A 17,227-nucleotide genomic window follows, 5' to 3' on the forward strand; every position below is an offset into this window, starting at 1 on the left:
TACACGACGCACACACACACACACATACAGGGAAAGGGAATAGCTTGAGTGACCCATAAAGACCCCTATTTTGGATCTAGATAAGATGTTTTTATATGCAATCACTCTTTGTAAATTAAGATAATAGATCTGTTGTTGTTGTTGTTTCTCTGTTCATGAACCTGTGTTTATGCAGAGATTTCCAACTGCAAATGGCCAATCCTTTTATAAGTACAGCTGCTGAACTGGAATATATTAGGGAATATGTTTGCTTTACTAGTTGGAGTTCCTATTGAATTTTCTTTGAAATTAGCTTTACTTTCAGTTTTACGCATCTGCCTTTCTTGTCTGAGAGGTTTTGCTCTGTAATTTTTAATTGATCATTTCCATATATCTCATTCACTGTAGCACGCAAGTTTTACACATGACATCTGTATTTCATTTTTTAATTTAGTCATTATAATGCATGATTAAGTCAAGTAAAATTCTTTTTATCTGTTTTTATGAAAGGCTGGTCTCTTTGGAATAGGTCACTTGAAGTTTTATGCTTTGCTGTAGTGTTTGTAGGTCAACAGATCCTCTAAAAAGAAAATGAAGCTATTTGAGCCTTTTAAAGTAAAAGAGGTGATCTTATGGTCTGGAGTTCTAGAAAACATACAAAACTTAACATTACAAAGTGCAAAATCATTCATTTGCAGATACAAAACAAGAAGGGCTGCTACAAATGAAGAACTGGAGGAACGTTGGTAATAGGGCAGGGCATTTTATATTGTCATTAGCATTAGCAGAGGCTGATTACTTTTCTTTGACTGGCATTAGATGAAAAACTTCATCAGTTTTCTCAGATTGCCGTTCACTTTAAAGTAACATGAAGTATCACTAGCCCTTATCATAGAATCTTTTTTTCCTAAATTAATAATTTCATTTCTCATTGACAACAGTTTTCTTTTTGCATTTAAAGAGTGTGGTAGTGATTAAAGATAATGACTCTGTGCTTATGTCAGCTATTCAGAGAGAGTATGTTCTATCTGCAGATCTCTTCATGTACTGTAGTTTGCAAATTCTTCTTCTGTAAATGTCAAAATAATCTTGAGAAGTTGTTGGACCATGCTCAAGCAATCAGACAGTGCTTGGTTTCACTTATATAAACATGACACATTTTGTATTCGTGACTTAGGGAGAATCCATTTCTGTTTTATTCAGCTGATGGTCTGGTTAATGGCATTGCTGTTTCATCAAGGAAGAGCATAAACGAGGTAGAATATCAGCTACATTGTTGGTTTCAGATGGCTGTGGTCATCTGTACAAATTCAACAGGCAGCCAGTTACTAGTGACATCCCTCAGGGATCAGCACTTGGGCCAGGACTGTAAGATGTTTATTGATGATCTGTGCAGTAGGACAGACTGATCCTCAGCAAGTTTGTAGGCTATGACAGTTGATGGGGGGGGAGCATGGTTGATGTCCTAGAAGGTTGTTTTGCTGCTCTGAGGGAGTTTGACAGGCCAGAGAAGTGGCCTGCAATGTCCCACACCCAGGTTGGAATAACCCTGTATAACTGGCTCAAAGGTAGCTTTGCAGAGAAGGATCTGGGGGTTCTTGGCAGGCAACAAGCTGAATACGAGTCAGAGGAGGGCAACTGCATACTGACCTTTATCAGTAAGATTATAGCTAGCGGGGCAAGAGAGATGATTGCTTAGTACAAGGAGAGGCTGAGAGAACAGTTTCGTTTGGAGAAAAGCAGCGAAAGGAGAGATCTCAGTGTTTTCTACAACTTCTGTGTGGGTGCTTATATGGACAAGAGAACCAGACTCTTCTTGAGGGTGCCCAGTAATAGGACAAGATGCAACGGATACAAATTGCAGCAGAGCAAATTCCAATCAAGTTGTCCCTTAGAGATATGAGTTCTTTATGTTCACTTCTCAGAGGGCTGTCTGCCTTCCACAGGATTCAATGCAACATAAGTGATTCTCTCTCTTGGCAAATTCTAGTATTTTTGCCAAGGGTTAATTCTTGGACTTTCAGTAGAATTTCTTTAATTTTGTTTTCTGCAGATCCCAATCATGATATGATTTCTTATCAGGGACTGAGTTAACTCTTCAAAATTGCTCTTCCCAGACTTTCCTGTACTTTCACCTTCTATTTGTCCTTTCTGCTTCACATCATTTCTTATGTTTCATTTTTCATGGAGCTTATCACTGCTTAGGTTCTGTGGTTACTGTCTTCTTGGATAAATTGAAAATAATAATAACAAAATATCCTCAGAAGCAACTTTGAGAGAAATACAGCTATCTCAACTGTCTGCTGTTTTGCTGGAACATGTTTACAGTTTCAGAAAAAGAGTTGTTAAAAGGTTTTCTTAAGTCTGTTACACATTTCAACATTCATCTGGCATTTAATTGGTCTGTTTATTCTTGGCATCTTTCCACTTTGTTTTACTCATTGAACTTCACGTAATACAGCAGTCATGCAGAAGCAGGGAATGGCAGAGGTCTGGTTAAGTCAGCTTTCTGACTAGGTATGTGAATTAAACACCAGCTGACTATAGAGCCTCCTGAAGATGCATTTCCCTGCAGACATCATTAGAATTAACTTTGAACCAGAAGATGTGTGATCTAGAGGCAGAAAATAAATAGAGGTGATCCAAAAATACCTTCTTTCTCTGACTGAGAATGGGAAAAGTCTTTCAAATTTGTGAGGTTTTAATGGATCTTAAATATGTCTTTTGGTTTTTCATGGGGATATACATACCACTTCGGTTAACAGTTTGATTTAGTCACTCCTAAGCAATAGTCCAAGTGTAATTTCACTAGTTTCTTCCTTTTACACTGTTTAATGGAAGCAGCTCCTTAGGGAAACTGCAATAAAAGAAGAGAGAATTGCTTAGGGATAGGTGCAATACTGCAGGTAAGGCATACCCAGAATTGCAAATGAAATAGTAACACCATTTTGAAAGGCATTGATAAATTTTAATCTGGATTACTAAGCGTAAGTCTGATCATGAATGTTCAAGAAGGTTGAACTCATGCTGAGTAGGTGCAAGCAACAACAAGGAAAAGATTCTAGGAATGAAGAGCATATTTAATAAAAAGGAACTAGCAGCACTTGGCTGTGAAGGGTGAAAGCGAAGAAGGAAAACGATTGTCCTCCATAGAAATATCATAGGAGAGAGGAATTCTCATGTAGGAGATGGGTTACTGAAGATGTAGGATAGAGTAGGTAAAAGGATGTAGTGTGAGGCAGGTCTCTGCCTCTGAGAGCAGCAAGATAAGATAAAATATTCCAGTAGGAAAAGTGGAGGTAAAAACCCTTTGCAGTTCTTTTCCTTGTCTGGAAAATTTAAGAATAAAAACATATGAAAAATTGCCTGAACTAGCAAAGATGGGGACTTGATCATCCAGGAAACCTTTTCCCTTTCAGTTAGGATCAGTTAGGAGCTTTTACTTAAGTCCCTACACATGGACTTGGCTTACTGTTTTGCCACCTAACCTGCTTGGAGGTCTGGTAACCATCTGCTTTTTCCTGTTTGCTGCAGCTAATGGTAATCTGTGGCAAAGTTTCAAAGAACTATCACTAGAAATAATAATGAGAAATCTTAGTTGACAGTGCTGTGCTTATTGATATTGTATTGGGAAGCTGCCAAGATATATATATATATATATGCCCTTAAAATAAATAAATTAAAAAGGGTAAGCCAAATTAGACATGCTTCATGGCTCTGATATAAAGAGTGATGACAATTTAAGCATCAGTACTTACAAGGCTGTCCCTGAGTATCACATACTGTCAGTGGAAACTTTCACAGGCCCTTGCTACCTATTCCTTCTGCAGTACTTCCTAGAAATTTACTACAGATGGATCCCCCTGTGTTTGTCATGAATGCTAGAGTAACAAGGAGTCCCACTAATGAAGAGCTTTCACTGTACATGGACGAATCAGATATGGTGGAGGAGCAAAACAGAACACACAAACAGAAGTGTCTTGCCGATTTCATATTAATGCTGATTTCTGCCAGCGAGGTCATTCAGAAGAGATTTAATGAGCAGGAAACTAGCAGGAGCAAAACAAAAGGTAAATAGGTCACTTAGCAAGTAATACACAGAAAAGGGAGACAAGGAGAGGAGGAGCCAGGGCATGGAAGAGTTCAACGTGTAGAAGAACTAGAGCAAAAGATGGTGAAAGAAAATACGGCACATGGTTGGAACAGGCTGTTCTGATGTAAAGAATGCCCAGAGAAAAACATACGGGATTCAGCCAGTGGCCTTTGGGAAGCCTAATCCCAAAAAGGGATCCACACAAAAGGACTGTGTTACCCGACTCTGGCTGCTTCCTAAAGTTTCTTCTCGCAAGAGCGTGAGACAGAAAATCTCCCAGGAGAGAATAGTTCATTCAGAATGATGCATTTTAAGCACAGACCAGCAAAGGTTGTTTCATTGTGTAAAACACCAAAAAAAAAAAAGGGGGGGGGGGGATAGCTGTAAGATAATTTCTTTGTTCCTTGTCACAAAATGCTCCACAGTGAACCAGAATGAAGGTCGGTGCACCTGGAAAAAGCTGAGGGAGGAAAATGATGAGAAATAAGGGGAAGAAAGAATGAAGTTGTGGTAGTCAAAGAGCGACTTTGATGGGAGAAATTTGTTATGCTACCTGAAGTTTTGTAGAGCAGATGTGAGCTTTTGAATTGCTGTTGTGACCCCAGATAAATGTCAGGCATATGCAAACACTGATTTGGCATCCTTCTTCATCTGTGTATTGTTATCATAACAGCACAATGCCAGCTGTTTTCCTTATGTTGTCTTTAAAGAGTATTGGGAAATAAAGGGAGGTTCTGACACGTGGTAAGATGCTGAAAAGTTCAGCAGCATGTTTTAGCCATGAAGAGGACAGAGGTGTGTCACAGCCAAAGTTTATAGCTTCTTGTCGTGGCTAAGACATACTCAAACATTTCCATTAGGCTATTGTCATAAAGAAAGCCCGAATGTATGAGGAGCAGATGGCAATTTCCATTCTTAGTCTGTGTCCATTAAATGAATTTCACACGTATCCCCAAGGCTTATACCTGCTATGCATAAAGAAAGCCATAAGCAGAACATCATGCACAGCATTTGACCTCTGTATCCTTGTGGCTTTTCATATGTGAAATTCAGTTACAGTCTACTCTAAAATGAATGATGATTAGTGTCTAGCAATACCACTGCTTTCTTTGACATAGAAGTGTCTCTCTGTTTCATTTGAGACCTATTGTTGAGTATTTCAAAAAAACAGTTGTTCAGTGAAGCAAAATTCACTTGTCTTAATTTTTTCTCTGATAAAAATATGGGAATTACCCAATTTAAATAGGGTGCAAACCAAAATTATGACAGCAAGCAAAGAATTGCAAGACTAGCATGTATGTTGACCTTTTAATTGATTATTAATTTTGAAATGTCAGCTCCCATCAGTATGTGGTCAGTCAGATGAATCCTACGCTGACTTGGTTCAACTACTGTCTTTTTGACATCTTAAGTGGCCTTAGCAGTCAATCCAGACACATTTTTGTGTTATACTAAACAGTAAATAGAATTATCTGGGTGCTGAACCTTTAGGTTAATATTAAAGTTGTGGTGCATTCCAATTCTGATCTCTATTGAGACAATACAGAGGGTCATCAGAGCTGCTGACACAGGCTGGCTTGGGGTATTGATGATTGGTGCTCGTTGGTTCTTGCAGTATTCCCCTTGAAGAGAAATGATTAAATAAGACACCTGAAATATCACCTAAAATACATTTAATTAGAAGTAATTCACAGCTTTGAACCTTAGATGATTTGTGTAGTAGGTCTTTTATTTGAAAATAATGCCTGTGATGTGCTAAAACAAATTTTGTGTTGCTTGTCATCTAAACAAAGTTGAAACAGTAGGACTTTTTTTCTTTTATTGGGTACATTCTTTTTGATGGTGGTGTTATGGGAGGGAGGCAGTCTTATATTTTTCTTGCATACTGATCCATGGGGCAGTCCAAAGAGAAGAGGTATTCCTGGAGCGCTTATTGTTATTTTTTCTCTAGTCCCAGAGAATTAAGCTGAATCTTCAATTGGTGAAAACCAATATTGTTCCACAGTGGTAACCGCTGAGTTTTATTTTTTTTAATATATTGTACCAACTACGAATCTGGCACTTAAAGTGACTGATGCATTGTGCATGCCTACATGCTATATTTGGCATTGTAGACATCGTGATGAGTGGGCATAAAAGCAGTTATGTGGGAACAGCAATAACAAAGTGATCTCCAGGTCGATTATGGAAAGCATAAAAAGGCCTAAGTGGTGAGGAGTTAAAATATGAGCGTGTATATAGTTAGCCTGCTTTAATTGCTTCTGCAGACCAATAAGAAAAAATGGAAGGAGACTAACTGGAAAGAGGGACAGCCTTAGAAGGGGAAAGCTAAAAGGCAGCTGCTAATTTTAGGCATTAGCTGAAGAGCCAAAGACTGGAGTTCAGTGAACACTTGAAGTAGGCAGGGCTGTTTATTCCAACTCTTGTGCCACTGCCACCTCCTGCAGCTGCATGTTAAACAGGATCAGGCAACCCCTTCGTGTTCTGAGCCCGGTCACAAACCATATTCACAGAATTTAGGCTGCAGGTTGGCAGTTTGGACAAACCTTTTTCAGTAGGTGCAGGACAGCTTAACCATCTCTAGGTACGTATTTTCTTAGCAAACTATCTGCCTGCCTTGCATTTTTGACATAAATTGCTGCAGCCTTTTCTTGTGCCAGGATGTCCTGGTGTCATCTGCACAGGTCCAGGTGTGACTGAGGAGTCACTGACCACTTGTGATGAAGAGCAGAAGCCCAGAACTGGTACATGTCTCCTTGACTTGAAGCAGCTGGAAGAAATATGCTTTGCTGCACACTGTAGCTATGGCTGTATTTCATTATATACTGTTAAGCAATGCGCCTTATATCTCTCTAGGTTGCAGTTCACATGGGCAGGGAAAGGAAATTTAGGAAATCTGATTTAGAACATTTAGTTGCACACACTGTGCAAGTTTTTCACCTTTTTATCCTCATATCTTATATGGTTACCATTATCTCCCAGAGGGATGTCCAGCCAGATTCAGAATGTAAAGACAATCAAGAGGTGAAGAATCTTCCTTCAAATCAAAGGCTGGTGCTGTATATCCCTAGAATTCTAGCAGAGTTTGATTTCTTAATACAATAACTGTAAATGTGTTCATTGCAGTGTAACAGTATATATGTATATATAACTGTAAATATGTTCATTGCAGTTCATTGCAGTCTGATTTCACAGAATCCTGTGTAGAACATGTATTCATTAGGGAGGCACTGACAGCAGCTTTTCAATTCAAGCATCACACTAGGGTGCTCTATCAAATACTCAGAAATGTTCAGATAAAGGACCTGGTGTCCTATGCTGCACGTTTGCAGAAAAATATCTTTAACACAAGAAATCTGAACATATCTGTGTTCGCTGCAGATCAAATTCGAAGCATCATCTTAAGCAAGGCACTCAGCATCCCTGGATTTTTTCTCTGGACATCAAAGTCTTTGTGAATAAAGTTGAAAAAGCAGACAAGCAAACGTCTGTCGAGAGCTTTTGAAGTGTGCATATATTGAGGCACATGCACACGTACAGACACACATCTATATGTATGTATAGCCCATTGAGATTCTCAGTGTTAGAGCTCGTAATATTCTCAGTTAGATGCTAATAATCTAGGTGCTTTTGAGTACTCAGAGTTCACAATCCGTTTTTAATTCAATCTTATCTGCTCTCCACTTCACTTTTAATCATTGTGTTATGTCATTAATTTAAAGGGAAAATATTTTATTTAAAATTGAAATCAACAATGTAAACATGATACCGTTTGTAACTTATGCTCAAAGAATTAGAGATTTACTTTGCAATTAATTATTTACTCTATAATACACATTTTATTTTTACTTTACTGGATACACCATGTAATTATCCACATACACTACATAACTTTATGCTCTGGAGTTTGGTCTCACGTAGAAATGCAGGGCTTGACCTTCCAAATCCTTACCACTGACTGTAATGGAATATTGAAATGTATTGATAAACTGTCAATACCTCTTTTATTTTTTGTATATATATATATATTTGGACACTTTTTCTCTGAATGCAGGAAAGAGTTTGTTCTGCATGTTTTTAAAATAGCATTTGTACCTTGTCTAGCAGAACAGTTCTTAATCCCTTTCAGAAACAAGAACTGCAGCTGTGGTTCTGTTGAGCTAAAGAGAAGATGATCTTTGGCCAGCATGACAGTTAATGAATAGACCTGAGGAAGAAGAGTGGTAGGATTGATACGATGTAGGAAGAAGTGGAAGGCTTGAAGGTGACATGGTAAAAACTGAAAGGACAAATGTCAGAAAGGTGGTAGATTTTGAGTAGGTATTAAGAATATAGAGTATAAAGGAAGAGCTAGAACCTTCTGAGGAGCTGTGATCCTCCATTGAGGGGTTGGTGGTTCCAGAACTTCTGTATTAAGAAAGAGAGAGAGGTCACAAAAAGTCATGTTTAAATAGAACCCTAATTTAGGGACACGGCTGATGCACCTCTTTTTCCTTTTTTTTTTTTTCTTTTTTTTTTTCTTTTTTTCCCTCTCCTTTTTGAATCACAGCAGCATTAGGGCAAAAGTGTTGAAAAGTATTGGCTGTTTATCTGTTTATCTTTCATTTCTTTATTATCTCATACTAATGTTTCCCATGTGTTCTTACGTTTCTTCCCTTTAGTGGTGAGAGTAAATTCAGATGTCAGGGAGGCACTCAAGTGCCTAAGACCTGTCTGCTCTTTAGTGTAATACTCTGGATTGATACTAACTGGAGTGAATAAAACTCTGCAGCTTAATCTTTTAATATGGTATGAAGTTTGAATTTTCAAAAAAACTTGCCTTTTATACTTGCATAATTGTTACAGCTGAACTTCTCAACAGACAGAGCTATAAATGTTTGCCAATAACCTAAGTTTACTGAAGAGACAGACATACTGCGTCTGCCTGTTTTCACTGTCCTAGTCCTCTTTCTACTCTAATTTACCAAGATCCTAAGCTAAGATCATCTCTGTTTCCTTCAGAGGAAGAAAATTGATGTAAGATCAGAAATTAAACTTACTGCTTTCTGACCAAAGAACTGTCAAAGATAAAGGAGAATCCTTAGCTTGGGACAGAATTCAACTGAGATTTCTAAATGCAAGTCGTGTAGTTGGGCTTAGAAGCATCTTACTATGTAGGTCAAGGTCTATTCTTCAGTAGGCATTAGATACCGTTTACTGCTTACCACATTCCTGTTCTTGAATCTCAGCTCTGATGCTTGTCTCCCTCTATGACTTCACAGAATCATAAAGCCTTACTTTTAGGTTTCTCAGTCTGTGTGAGGTATGTTTGAGAATATTCAGCTATATAACTGAAGCCTCTGTTGGCATTAATCAGATGAAATAGATAAAGCACCATGAAATCCGAGAGGGGAAAGATATTTCACCCAACAGGTATAAGATTATCTGCTAATGATTTTAAGCATAGGTAAAGTCTACTTTAACTGCCATGCTATATCCTGTTTTGCTTTATTAATAGGTCACTTTAGCAGAATAAATTATGTCACTGTGTCTGATCTTCGATGAAGTCTGGAAATGACCTTCTCTCCTGGAAGTTTCTGTTACATATTCAAAAAAGAGCTTTGTGGTTCGTATTGGAACAAAACAGCTTTCATTGATGAAACTGGGGCTTGTGAACTCAGACTTTTATGAGGAAATTTTAACAAAGCTCTTTCTTGACTAAGCACTGGAATCTTGCTGTTGTGCCCAAGGAGGAGGGAGAATTATGAAGGCAAAATCTTAGAAACTTAGGTAGTTGGTTTTGTGCTTTCTTTCAACTTCTGAGCTTGGTGATGAGTTTTTGAGAGGGAAAGGGAATGTATTGTGGGAGGTTTTGTTTTTTTTTTTTTTTTGGGGGGGGTCAAAATCATTTAGCTATTGAAAGGAAGTGTCTGAATTCCAAAGACAGCATTTTAACTAGTGCCCTAGCTAGGTCTTCTGTCTGCTAAAGAACAAAAAACAGTTTAAGATTTTTGCTTAAACAAAAGACTGGGAAATACATATTAACGGATACCATCCATTCTGAAGAATGGTTTCAATAACTGGAAGGCATTTGGCTTCTATTATATAGTCAGACCCAAGTTATAAGATGGCAGAAGCTGCATAATCAAAATCCCTTAGTTAGTCCTTGTATGTTGAATGGCAGATTGAAAAGTCAGGAGCTGGTCTCTTGGTGAAGAGCAAGTTCAGCCCAACAGTGAGGGCAAGCTTCCTTACCAAGAGGCATCTTGACCCTGACACCTTGACCTACTGCACCTAACCTGTATTTCTGCTTGAGATTGCCCTGGTCCAGGTGCAGCACCTTACATTTGGCCTTGCTGAACCTCATGAGGTTTGCACTGGCCCACCTCTCAAGCCTTCCCATGTCCCTCTGAATGGCATCCCTTCCCTCCTGCATGACAATTGCACCACACAATGGTGTCATTAGCAAACTTGCTTAGGATGCATTCGATCCCACTGTCCATGTCACTGACAAAGGTGTTAAATAATGCCAGTCCCAATATTGACCCTTGAGGATCACCACTCATTACTGATCTCCACTTGGAGACAGTTGACCACTCAATAACATGAAGTCAGTGCCTCAGAAATAGGCATATATGTGTTTGACTGGATCAGGGCCCTAATCTCAAAAATAATATTAAGCTTCCTGGTCTCGGCCAGGTCAAAACCTGAGTGTACAATATCCTGAGCAAATGTCTTTGGAGAAGATTTAAAGTAACTCTCTCGTATCCACATGTGATTGCATGTGCAATGGAAGAGGCCCAGAAAGACAAGAAATCATTTCTCATCTTTGCCACTGTATTTTTTTAACGTCCTTGTAGAGATCACTTTTCCTTTTGTGCCTTGATTTCTCCCTCTTTGGAGAGTATGTGCCCGTCCTTGTTGTATACAACAGCTCTGGGACCATGGAAGCTATTAATTGTACTGGGACTTTTAGCAATGGTAACTGTTTAAAAAGAAAGTAACTAGGATTTCAAGGGATCTAACTAAATCTTTATTAAGTTCCCAAAGAGTATTAAGTGCAGCAGAAACAAATCTATAAACCTTGGGTGTTAGACTAAAATTTTCTTTCTGAAAATATGGCAATGACAATAGATGAATAAGGGCAGTTTAATTTTAGAGCACTAGTTATTTTGAAAAGTTTATAAGCAAGAGTTAACATAGTTAAAATGCTTTAGAATAAGACATACTAGAATACATTAAAAAACAAGTTGTATTTTTAACCTCTTACAGTTAATTTGCTGGTGCTACAGTTGTTACTGTTATGATGTTAATTTTCATGTTAATCAGAATAGTGTTTTCAAATTGTGTTGTGGAGAGCCTCGTCAGTAGCTGTAGTTTAGCAATATGTATGTTGTTTGATGTAAGGGAATATTTGAAGTTTTAACGAAAGAGGAGCTGTGCCTGTTCTGTTTTCTATTTTTTTACCAGGCCAGGAAAATAAAAGTATGGTATACCACAAATTTACTTTATCCAAATACATTTTTTCCCCAGTGTTAAAGACTATTAAACTTTAATCTTTTTAATGTATTAACTTCACAAACATACTAGATTTTCTGAAATAGTTGTAAAATTTTACGTGCAACCCTGTAGGAAAATACTGCACTATTTTGTGCCTTTTTTTTTTTTTTTTTTAGTAGTCAGAAAATGCCCAATTTTAATTTATGCTAGATGTTTGTATTAATGGTTTACTTAAAAAAAAAAAAAAAAAAGTTATTTATATTGCTAAAGTTGATAATTAACGATGATAATAAGTTCAGAAACAGTTTGGAAGTACTTGACTTAGTTGGATGCAGTGAAAAGGAGTAGTCTCCAAGGCACAGCTACAAGCTACAGCTTTCCTAAATCTGGCATGTATGAGTCACAGTAAAAGAGGCAGATATAAGGGGTTTAAGTCTAACCATAGTTGCAATTTCATCTGTTTACCAAAAGACAGAATCAGGAGACTTGTTTGACTTGTGGTTATTTTTGATGTATTGGGTACAGTGAGGAGCTATTGAGTACAGTGAGGAGCTTTACTTGCTGTAATTTAAGGAAGTCAAGCAGTGACGCAATATACTGAATGAAACAGTATTTCTCTGAAACAAAGAGGTACATTTTAAACTGTCAGCTTACTACAATGTTTAGCTTCTTGGATCCATGTGAATATGTGTAATTTGCAAACATTCTGAACAATATTGACAGTAAGATCAAGGAGCCTTCCAAAAAGAACAGGAAATTAAATAATAATAAATAAATAAAAAAGCATAATCCTCCTTTTCTTAACTACAGGATCCTAGTCAGAGCCATATGCAGGTAAATAAAGCAGAACAACTAGGTAGCTTAAAGCAGTTGGAAAGGAAGAATTCATAGGTAGAGACTGCAAAGTAATAAAATGCCAGCTGTAAAGGCAGACCTTTACAGAATGTCTGGGAGTGTGCATCTTAGAGACACTGCTTAGAGAAATTAAATGCAAGGATGAGAGTCACAAAGAATGAAGAGATTTCATGCTTCCCATCCTCACCTTAAGGACTGACTCCACTTTTCTATGTTTAACGTTGCAGAGCTTCAAAAGTTTGCTTTGCTACATTAACAGTACATCATCTCCGCATTTTACTGTTTTGGGAAGTGCAGAGCATGACAGTTGGCAGCTTCAGAGTGAGTTGTGAGGTGACCAACTGCTGAGAGCCTCTGGGAGCAGATGTTGAACCACAGGCCCAAACCTGACTTTTTTTTTACGATTTGGGACTTTTTCATAAAGAAAAGTGCTTCTGTTAAGTGCTTATTTTTTCCTTATCTATTCTCAGGGTTGCTCTTGTGGAAAATATTCCTGAAGGGATCAACTATTCAGACAGTGCACCATCTCATTTGTCTCTTTTCCAAGGCTGGATGAATTTGCTAAATATGGCTGAAAAGTCTGTTGACATAGTATCTTCCCAGTGGGACCTCAATCACAGTCATCCATCCGCATGCCAGGTATGTTCTAAACTAACAAAAGGGTGGGACTTTAACAATCTGGTTTTGTTGTTTCACTATTAATTTTTTAGAGCTGCAGCCCTTCCCTATAGCAGACCTATTTGTTCGGTAGTTTAAAAAAATTAATAAAAAAAAAATTCTTACAAGGATTTTCCTGACAATACATTAGTTTTCTGAGAGCGGTGGCACACTGGACTAGCAAACATATGCATCACATATTCATATCACTTGCATCTTAGAAAAGGATGTAATTGTGTAATTTTTAGAAACCTGCAAATTTGCACCTGTATTAACACATCCATAATTTGGGAATATCCATAAATCCATACGCTTATTTTCTGTTTGACGAAACTGATCAGGTAAAAGATCGAGTATGTGGAGTAATTCTGCAGCCAAATAGATGGGTAGAATTACACTTACAACTCATCTGGTACAAAACGTATCACGTGATTCTTCATATCTTTTCAAAATGGATCTTGGTGGGGGTTCAGGATTTCTGCAATTATGTGCAATAGGAAAAATTATAAATCATACATAGCAAATGAGACAGACAGTCATTACAATGCTGCTATGCCAACAAACACACAATTCTTGATAGCAATCCTCTTAGAAAGGTGGTAAGGGCAGGTTTCCACTTAATATCACCCTGTCAAACTAAGATATCAAAGAACCAAGAGGCTGAGAGTATCTCTTTCCACCAAATGGATTCTTTTTTGGAAAACAAACAAACAAAAAAAAAACACTCAGCTGACATGGAATTGGGTTAAAAAGACAGCAGGGTAACTGTAAGGAATCTACAATACTGTGTCACAAACTTTTCACGTTCTTCTTTAGGTCTGTTGCAGTAAAAATGCCTTTTGCTAGCTGATGACAATGACTGGTATTCTGACCAGCCAAAGATATTATTTCAAATAGCCTGTGTTTTCAAATCGTGAACTAGATGCTACTTCTTTTAAGAGAGGCTATATCCTAGTTGAAGGGCATACATTCACTTGTCTTCAGAATAAATCTACAGCATGTACATTCAAATGAGTGAAAACTTGAGGTGAGCAGTCAAATGGAAAATGTAGCCCAAACCCTTCCTTTTACAATGCTTATACATATTGGAATATAGTTAGTGAATAAATTTATTGAGTATCAAAATATTGAGATTTTTCACAATGTAATTATGCAGCTGAGCTTTATTTAAATTTATTGCCTAAGAAACGTCAAGCCCATGTACTGTCATTCAAGCAGATGAATTCAAAGACATAGTGCTTTAGATGTTTTCAGGATGTGCATGAATTGGTATGTGCATGAATCTTATAAAAAATTCTTGTCTGAAAATATTCAACATGTCATTTGCTTCAAAACCAGCAGAGCCTAACAAATCCCAAACAGAGAGTAAAAATAGCAAACTGGAAATTGGGATTTCAGCAGTTAAGCATCAAATCCATTCACTGTTCCACATTTTCATGCAAAGTAAAAACTATAAGATATTGCTGAATGTCAGAGCAGGGAGAGGAAGAAGATACATGTAAGTGGATTTTCTCTTTCATCCCCAAATATGACTGTTATGACTGTTAAAGTCATAAAAAATAAGACTTTTTTTTTCATAATATTCTATTTTAGTTATCTATTTGGAATACATAGGTCTTACAAAAGCAAGTAATTACTTCTGTTTAAAAAGTGATTAATATTCCAGTCATTTCCTCATTTGTACAGCAGTGTGGGCTGAACAGCTGATAGATCTTTCTGTCAAGCTTGTCTATTCATCCTAAAACACTGTGCTGTTATTGACCAGTCTAATTGCTAAAGAAATTGACAAAGAAGCAGAGTTTCCTAGCAAATCCCTGTCCTGGAGAAGGTATACCAAGCTTAATGTGTGAAAAAGGGAAGAAAATTTGTAACGTTGCATTTGTTTTCTTCACTAATAAAATGAAAGAGAAATTTGAGAGGGTCTTCAGTTATCCGGTAATTTTCAGGAGTATAAGTCAAATGTCCTTGAGTCTACAAATTTGAATTCAGGAGAAATTTGCCCTCACATAGGAGAAGTGTTACGTGGAGGGAGATGCAAAACTTCTAGCTTCTGAGGTGCTTAGTGAGTAAGTTCTAGTTGCTCCCTGGATGATGCTTGTTTTATCAGAGACTAAGGACATAACCATTTTCCATATGGACCCACATCCTGCTGTATAACTAACAATTTCCATTTTGTGCATATTGCAGCATATTATAAAGCAAGTTTCTTTATGAGAGCGTTTTAACAGATGTGGATTTTTAGAGAAGAGATGAGTAGGCTAGATTGCTTTTTCTCAATTTATTACTGGGCTTATCTATGTTCTCTATGTGTGTGTTTGTGTATTTATATACACACATGATTCTGTGTGTGTAATTACTGAAGAAATATACAGCAGGAATTTTCTGCTGTTTTGTATACAGACGTGCATACATGTATATGCACATCCAATATGTACATGTACGCTTGTGTGTATATAAAATCACAGAATTTTGTGCCATATTTTTCTTCATTTTTGTTTGTGGTTATGTTACCTTGTGTCCTTACCAGTTGCCTTGCCATGTTTTGTGGTTCTAAATCTAAAGAAAAGGTTATTGCTGACTGAGCTGTCCAGGTTGCAGCTTCTGTGCTCATGCATTTGAATTTGTAAGTCTTGTTGAATTGGAGTCTTCAAATGCAAATACATGATGCTACAATGCTTTGTGTGCTTCCACAGCTTAGCAGGTCAAGTAAACAAGTATTTGTTTGGCAAAATAATGAGTAAGCTTTCCATACCTGCTTTTCTCATTCAGAGGAAAAATGTGTTCTGGCATCTTTGTGTTCTCATCTGTGCATTTTCAAGTTAGCAGGGTAGTTACACAAAAGGGTTTGAGATTTTTGGAGAATGCGAACATGTGAATCCTCCTGTGGCAGTCATGTTCAGAGATATCAGAGGCCAGTGGAAACAATTCCGGAAGGTGGCTTATAGTTCAGTTGCAATGAAGGGAGAGGTGAACATAAAATCATTCCAATTTCATGATTTTCACAATTCATTTCCTCTGAGTCATCTCATGTTTAGAAACATTAATTCAGAGTGACCTTATATAGTTTCAGCAAGTCTTCCCTTTCAAATTTCATTTTAAGTTTAACAAGTAGGAGTCAATGCTATCATGTTTTATTGGTATTGCTTTGAGTAGCCAGTTCTCCCTGGATAGATATTTGCAGAACCATAAGATGATCAGAGGATAGACCTGTCTGACTTTTACACTCATCACACAAAAACCAGGTGGTTCTGACTTATCTCTAGTTACCTACCTATTGTGCACGCCCAAATGGCTTGATGGGAGAAGGCTCCCACTCCACCTAAACATATCAGGTAAGCCAGCTATCTGGCTTTGCAGTGAATCTCTGAGGGTGAGCTGTGTGTCACTTGCAGACAGCCATCACCCAAGGGTCTTACGTGATTTGTTTGGTAGAACAAATGCCAGTACCAAAGCTTAAGTATCTGTCCTCAACAACTGTTAAAAAAGGCAAATAAGTACAAAGAAGACAAGAATGCCTCTAAACCTAGTGGCTACCAGCAGAAATTGGCTACATTCAGCTACAGAGATTGCAGCATATTTTATTTTCTGTAAACTCATCTTTACAAAACCATCTCTCCCCTTCAGGTAATGGCATTTCCCTAATGCAGCTGCTACAGAATGAGACGCAGAAAAGAAAATTTAAAAAGTATCAGTTTTTATAGTGAAAGCATTTTTTTTTAACTCTGAAATTCCAGTAATTGACATTTCCTCCCTTTTCCTTACCTGTTTTGCTAGAAGAATGTGAGGAGAGCATTTGAGTTTCTCTCTTCAGCATTAAATGGCAAAGGTTGAATTTAGAATTTCTTCATTTATTTCTTCTGTTGGTTTCTGCTGGTAAACTGTGATTGTTAGTGATGATTTTTAGATATACCCAAAAGGTCGATCGTAGGATAACATTTTAAAATGAACCATACAGAATAAATTCAGAAGAAGATTCTGGAAGTGACCAGTTTTATTCTGTCACAATAAAAAGCTAGGCTTTGTCTTAATTGTAGGAATCTAAGTTAACAAAGAGCACAATAATTCAATTTTAGAAAACTTAATAAACATACCGTTTTCATGTTTGTATATCCCCTCTTCTATTTTTAATAAGGAATGCATGCTAATAAAGACAACAGCAAGCAA

At 37.4% G+C, this 17,227-nt stretch overlaps 1 protein-coding gene across 10 annotated transcripts in view; it reads left to right on the plus strand.

Annotated features, from left to right (window-relative positions):
- The window catches only part of PLD5 (phospholipase D family member 5), a 198,377-nt gene that overhangs the window by 113,294 nt on the left and 67,856 nt on the right, over positions 1-17,227 (plus strand). For 9 of the 10 annotated variants that reach the window (XM_035320752.1, XM_035320748.1, XM_035320749.1 and 6 more), the window contains one exon: positions 12,877-13,045. The exons of the other annotated variant lie outside the window; for it this stretch is intronic. In XM_035320752.1, the coding sequence (XP_035176643.1) occupies positions 12,877-13,045 (169 nt within the window). The remainder of the gene's footprint in view (positions 1-12,876; positions 13,046-17,227) is intronic. 10 annotated transcript variants of the gene reach the window in all.

Source organism: Oxyura jamaicensis, chromosome 3, assembly GCF_011077185.1.
Source record: "Oxyura jamaicensis isolate SHBP4307 breed ruddy duck chromosome 3, BPBGC_Ojam_1.0, whole genome shotgun sequence".
NCBI classification, from domain to species: domain Eukaryota; kingdom Metazoa; phylum Chordata; class Aves; order Anseriformes; family Anatidae; genus Oxyura; species Oxyura jamaicensis.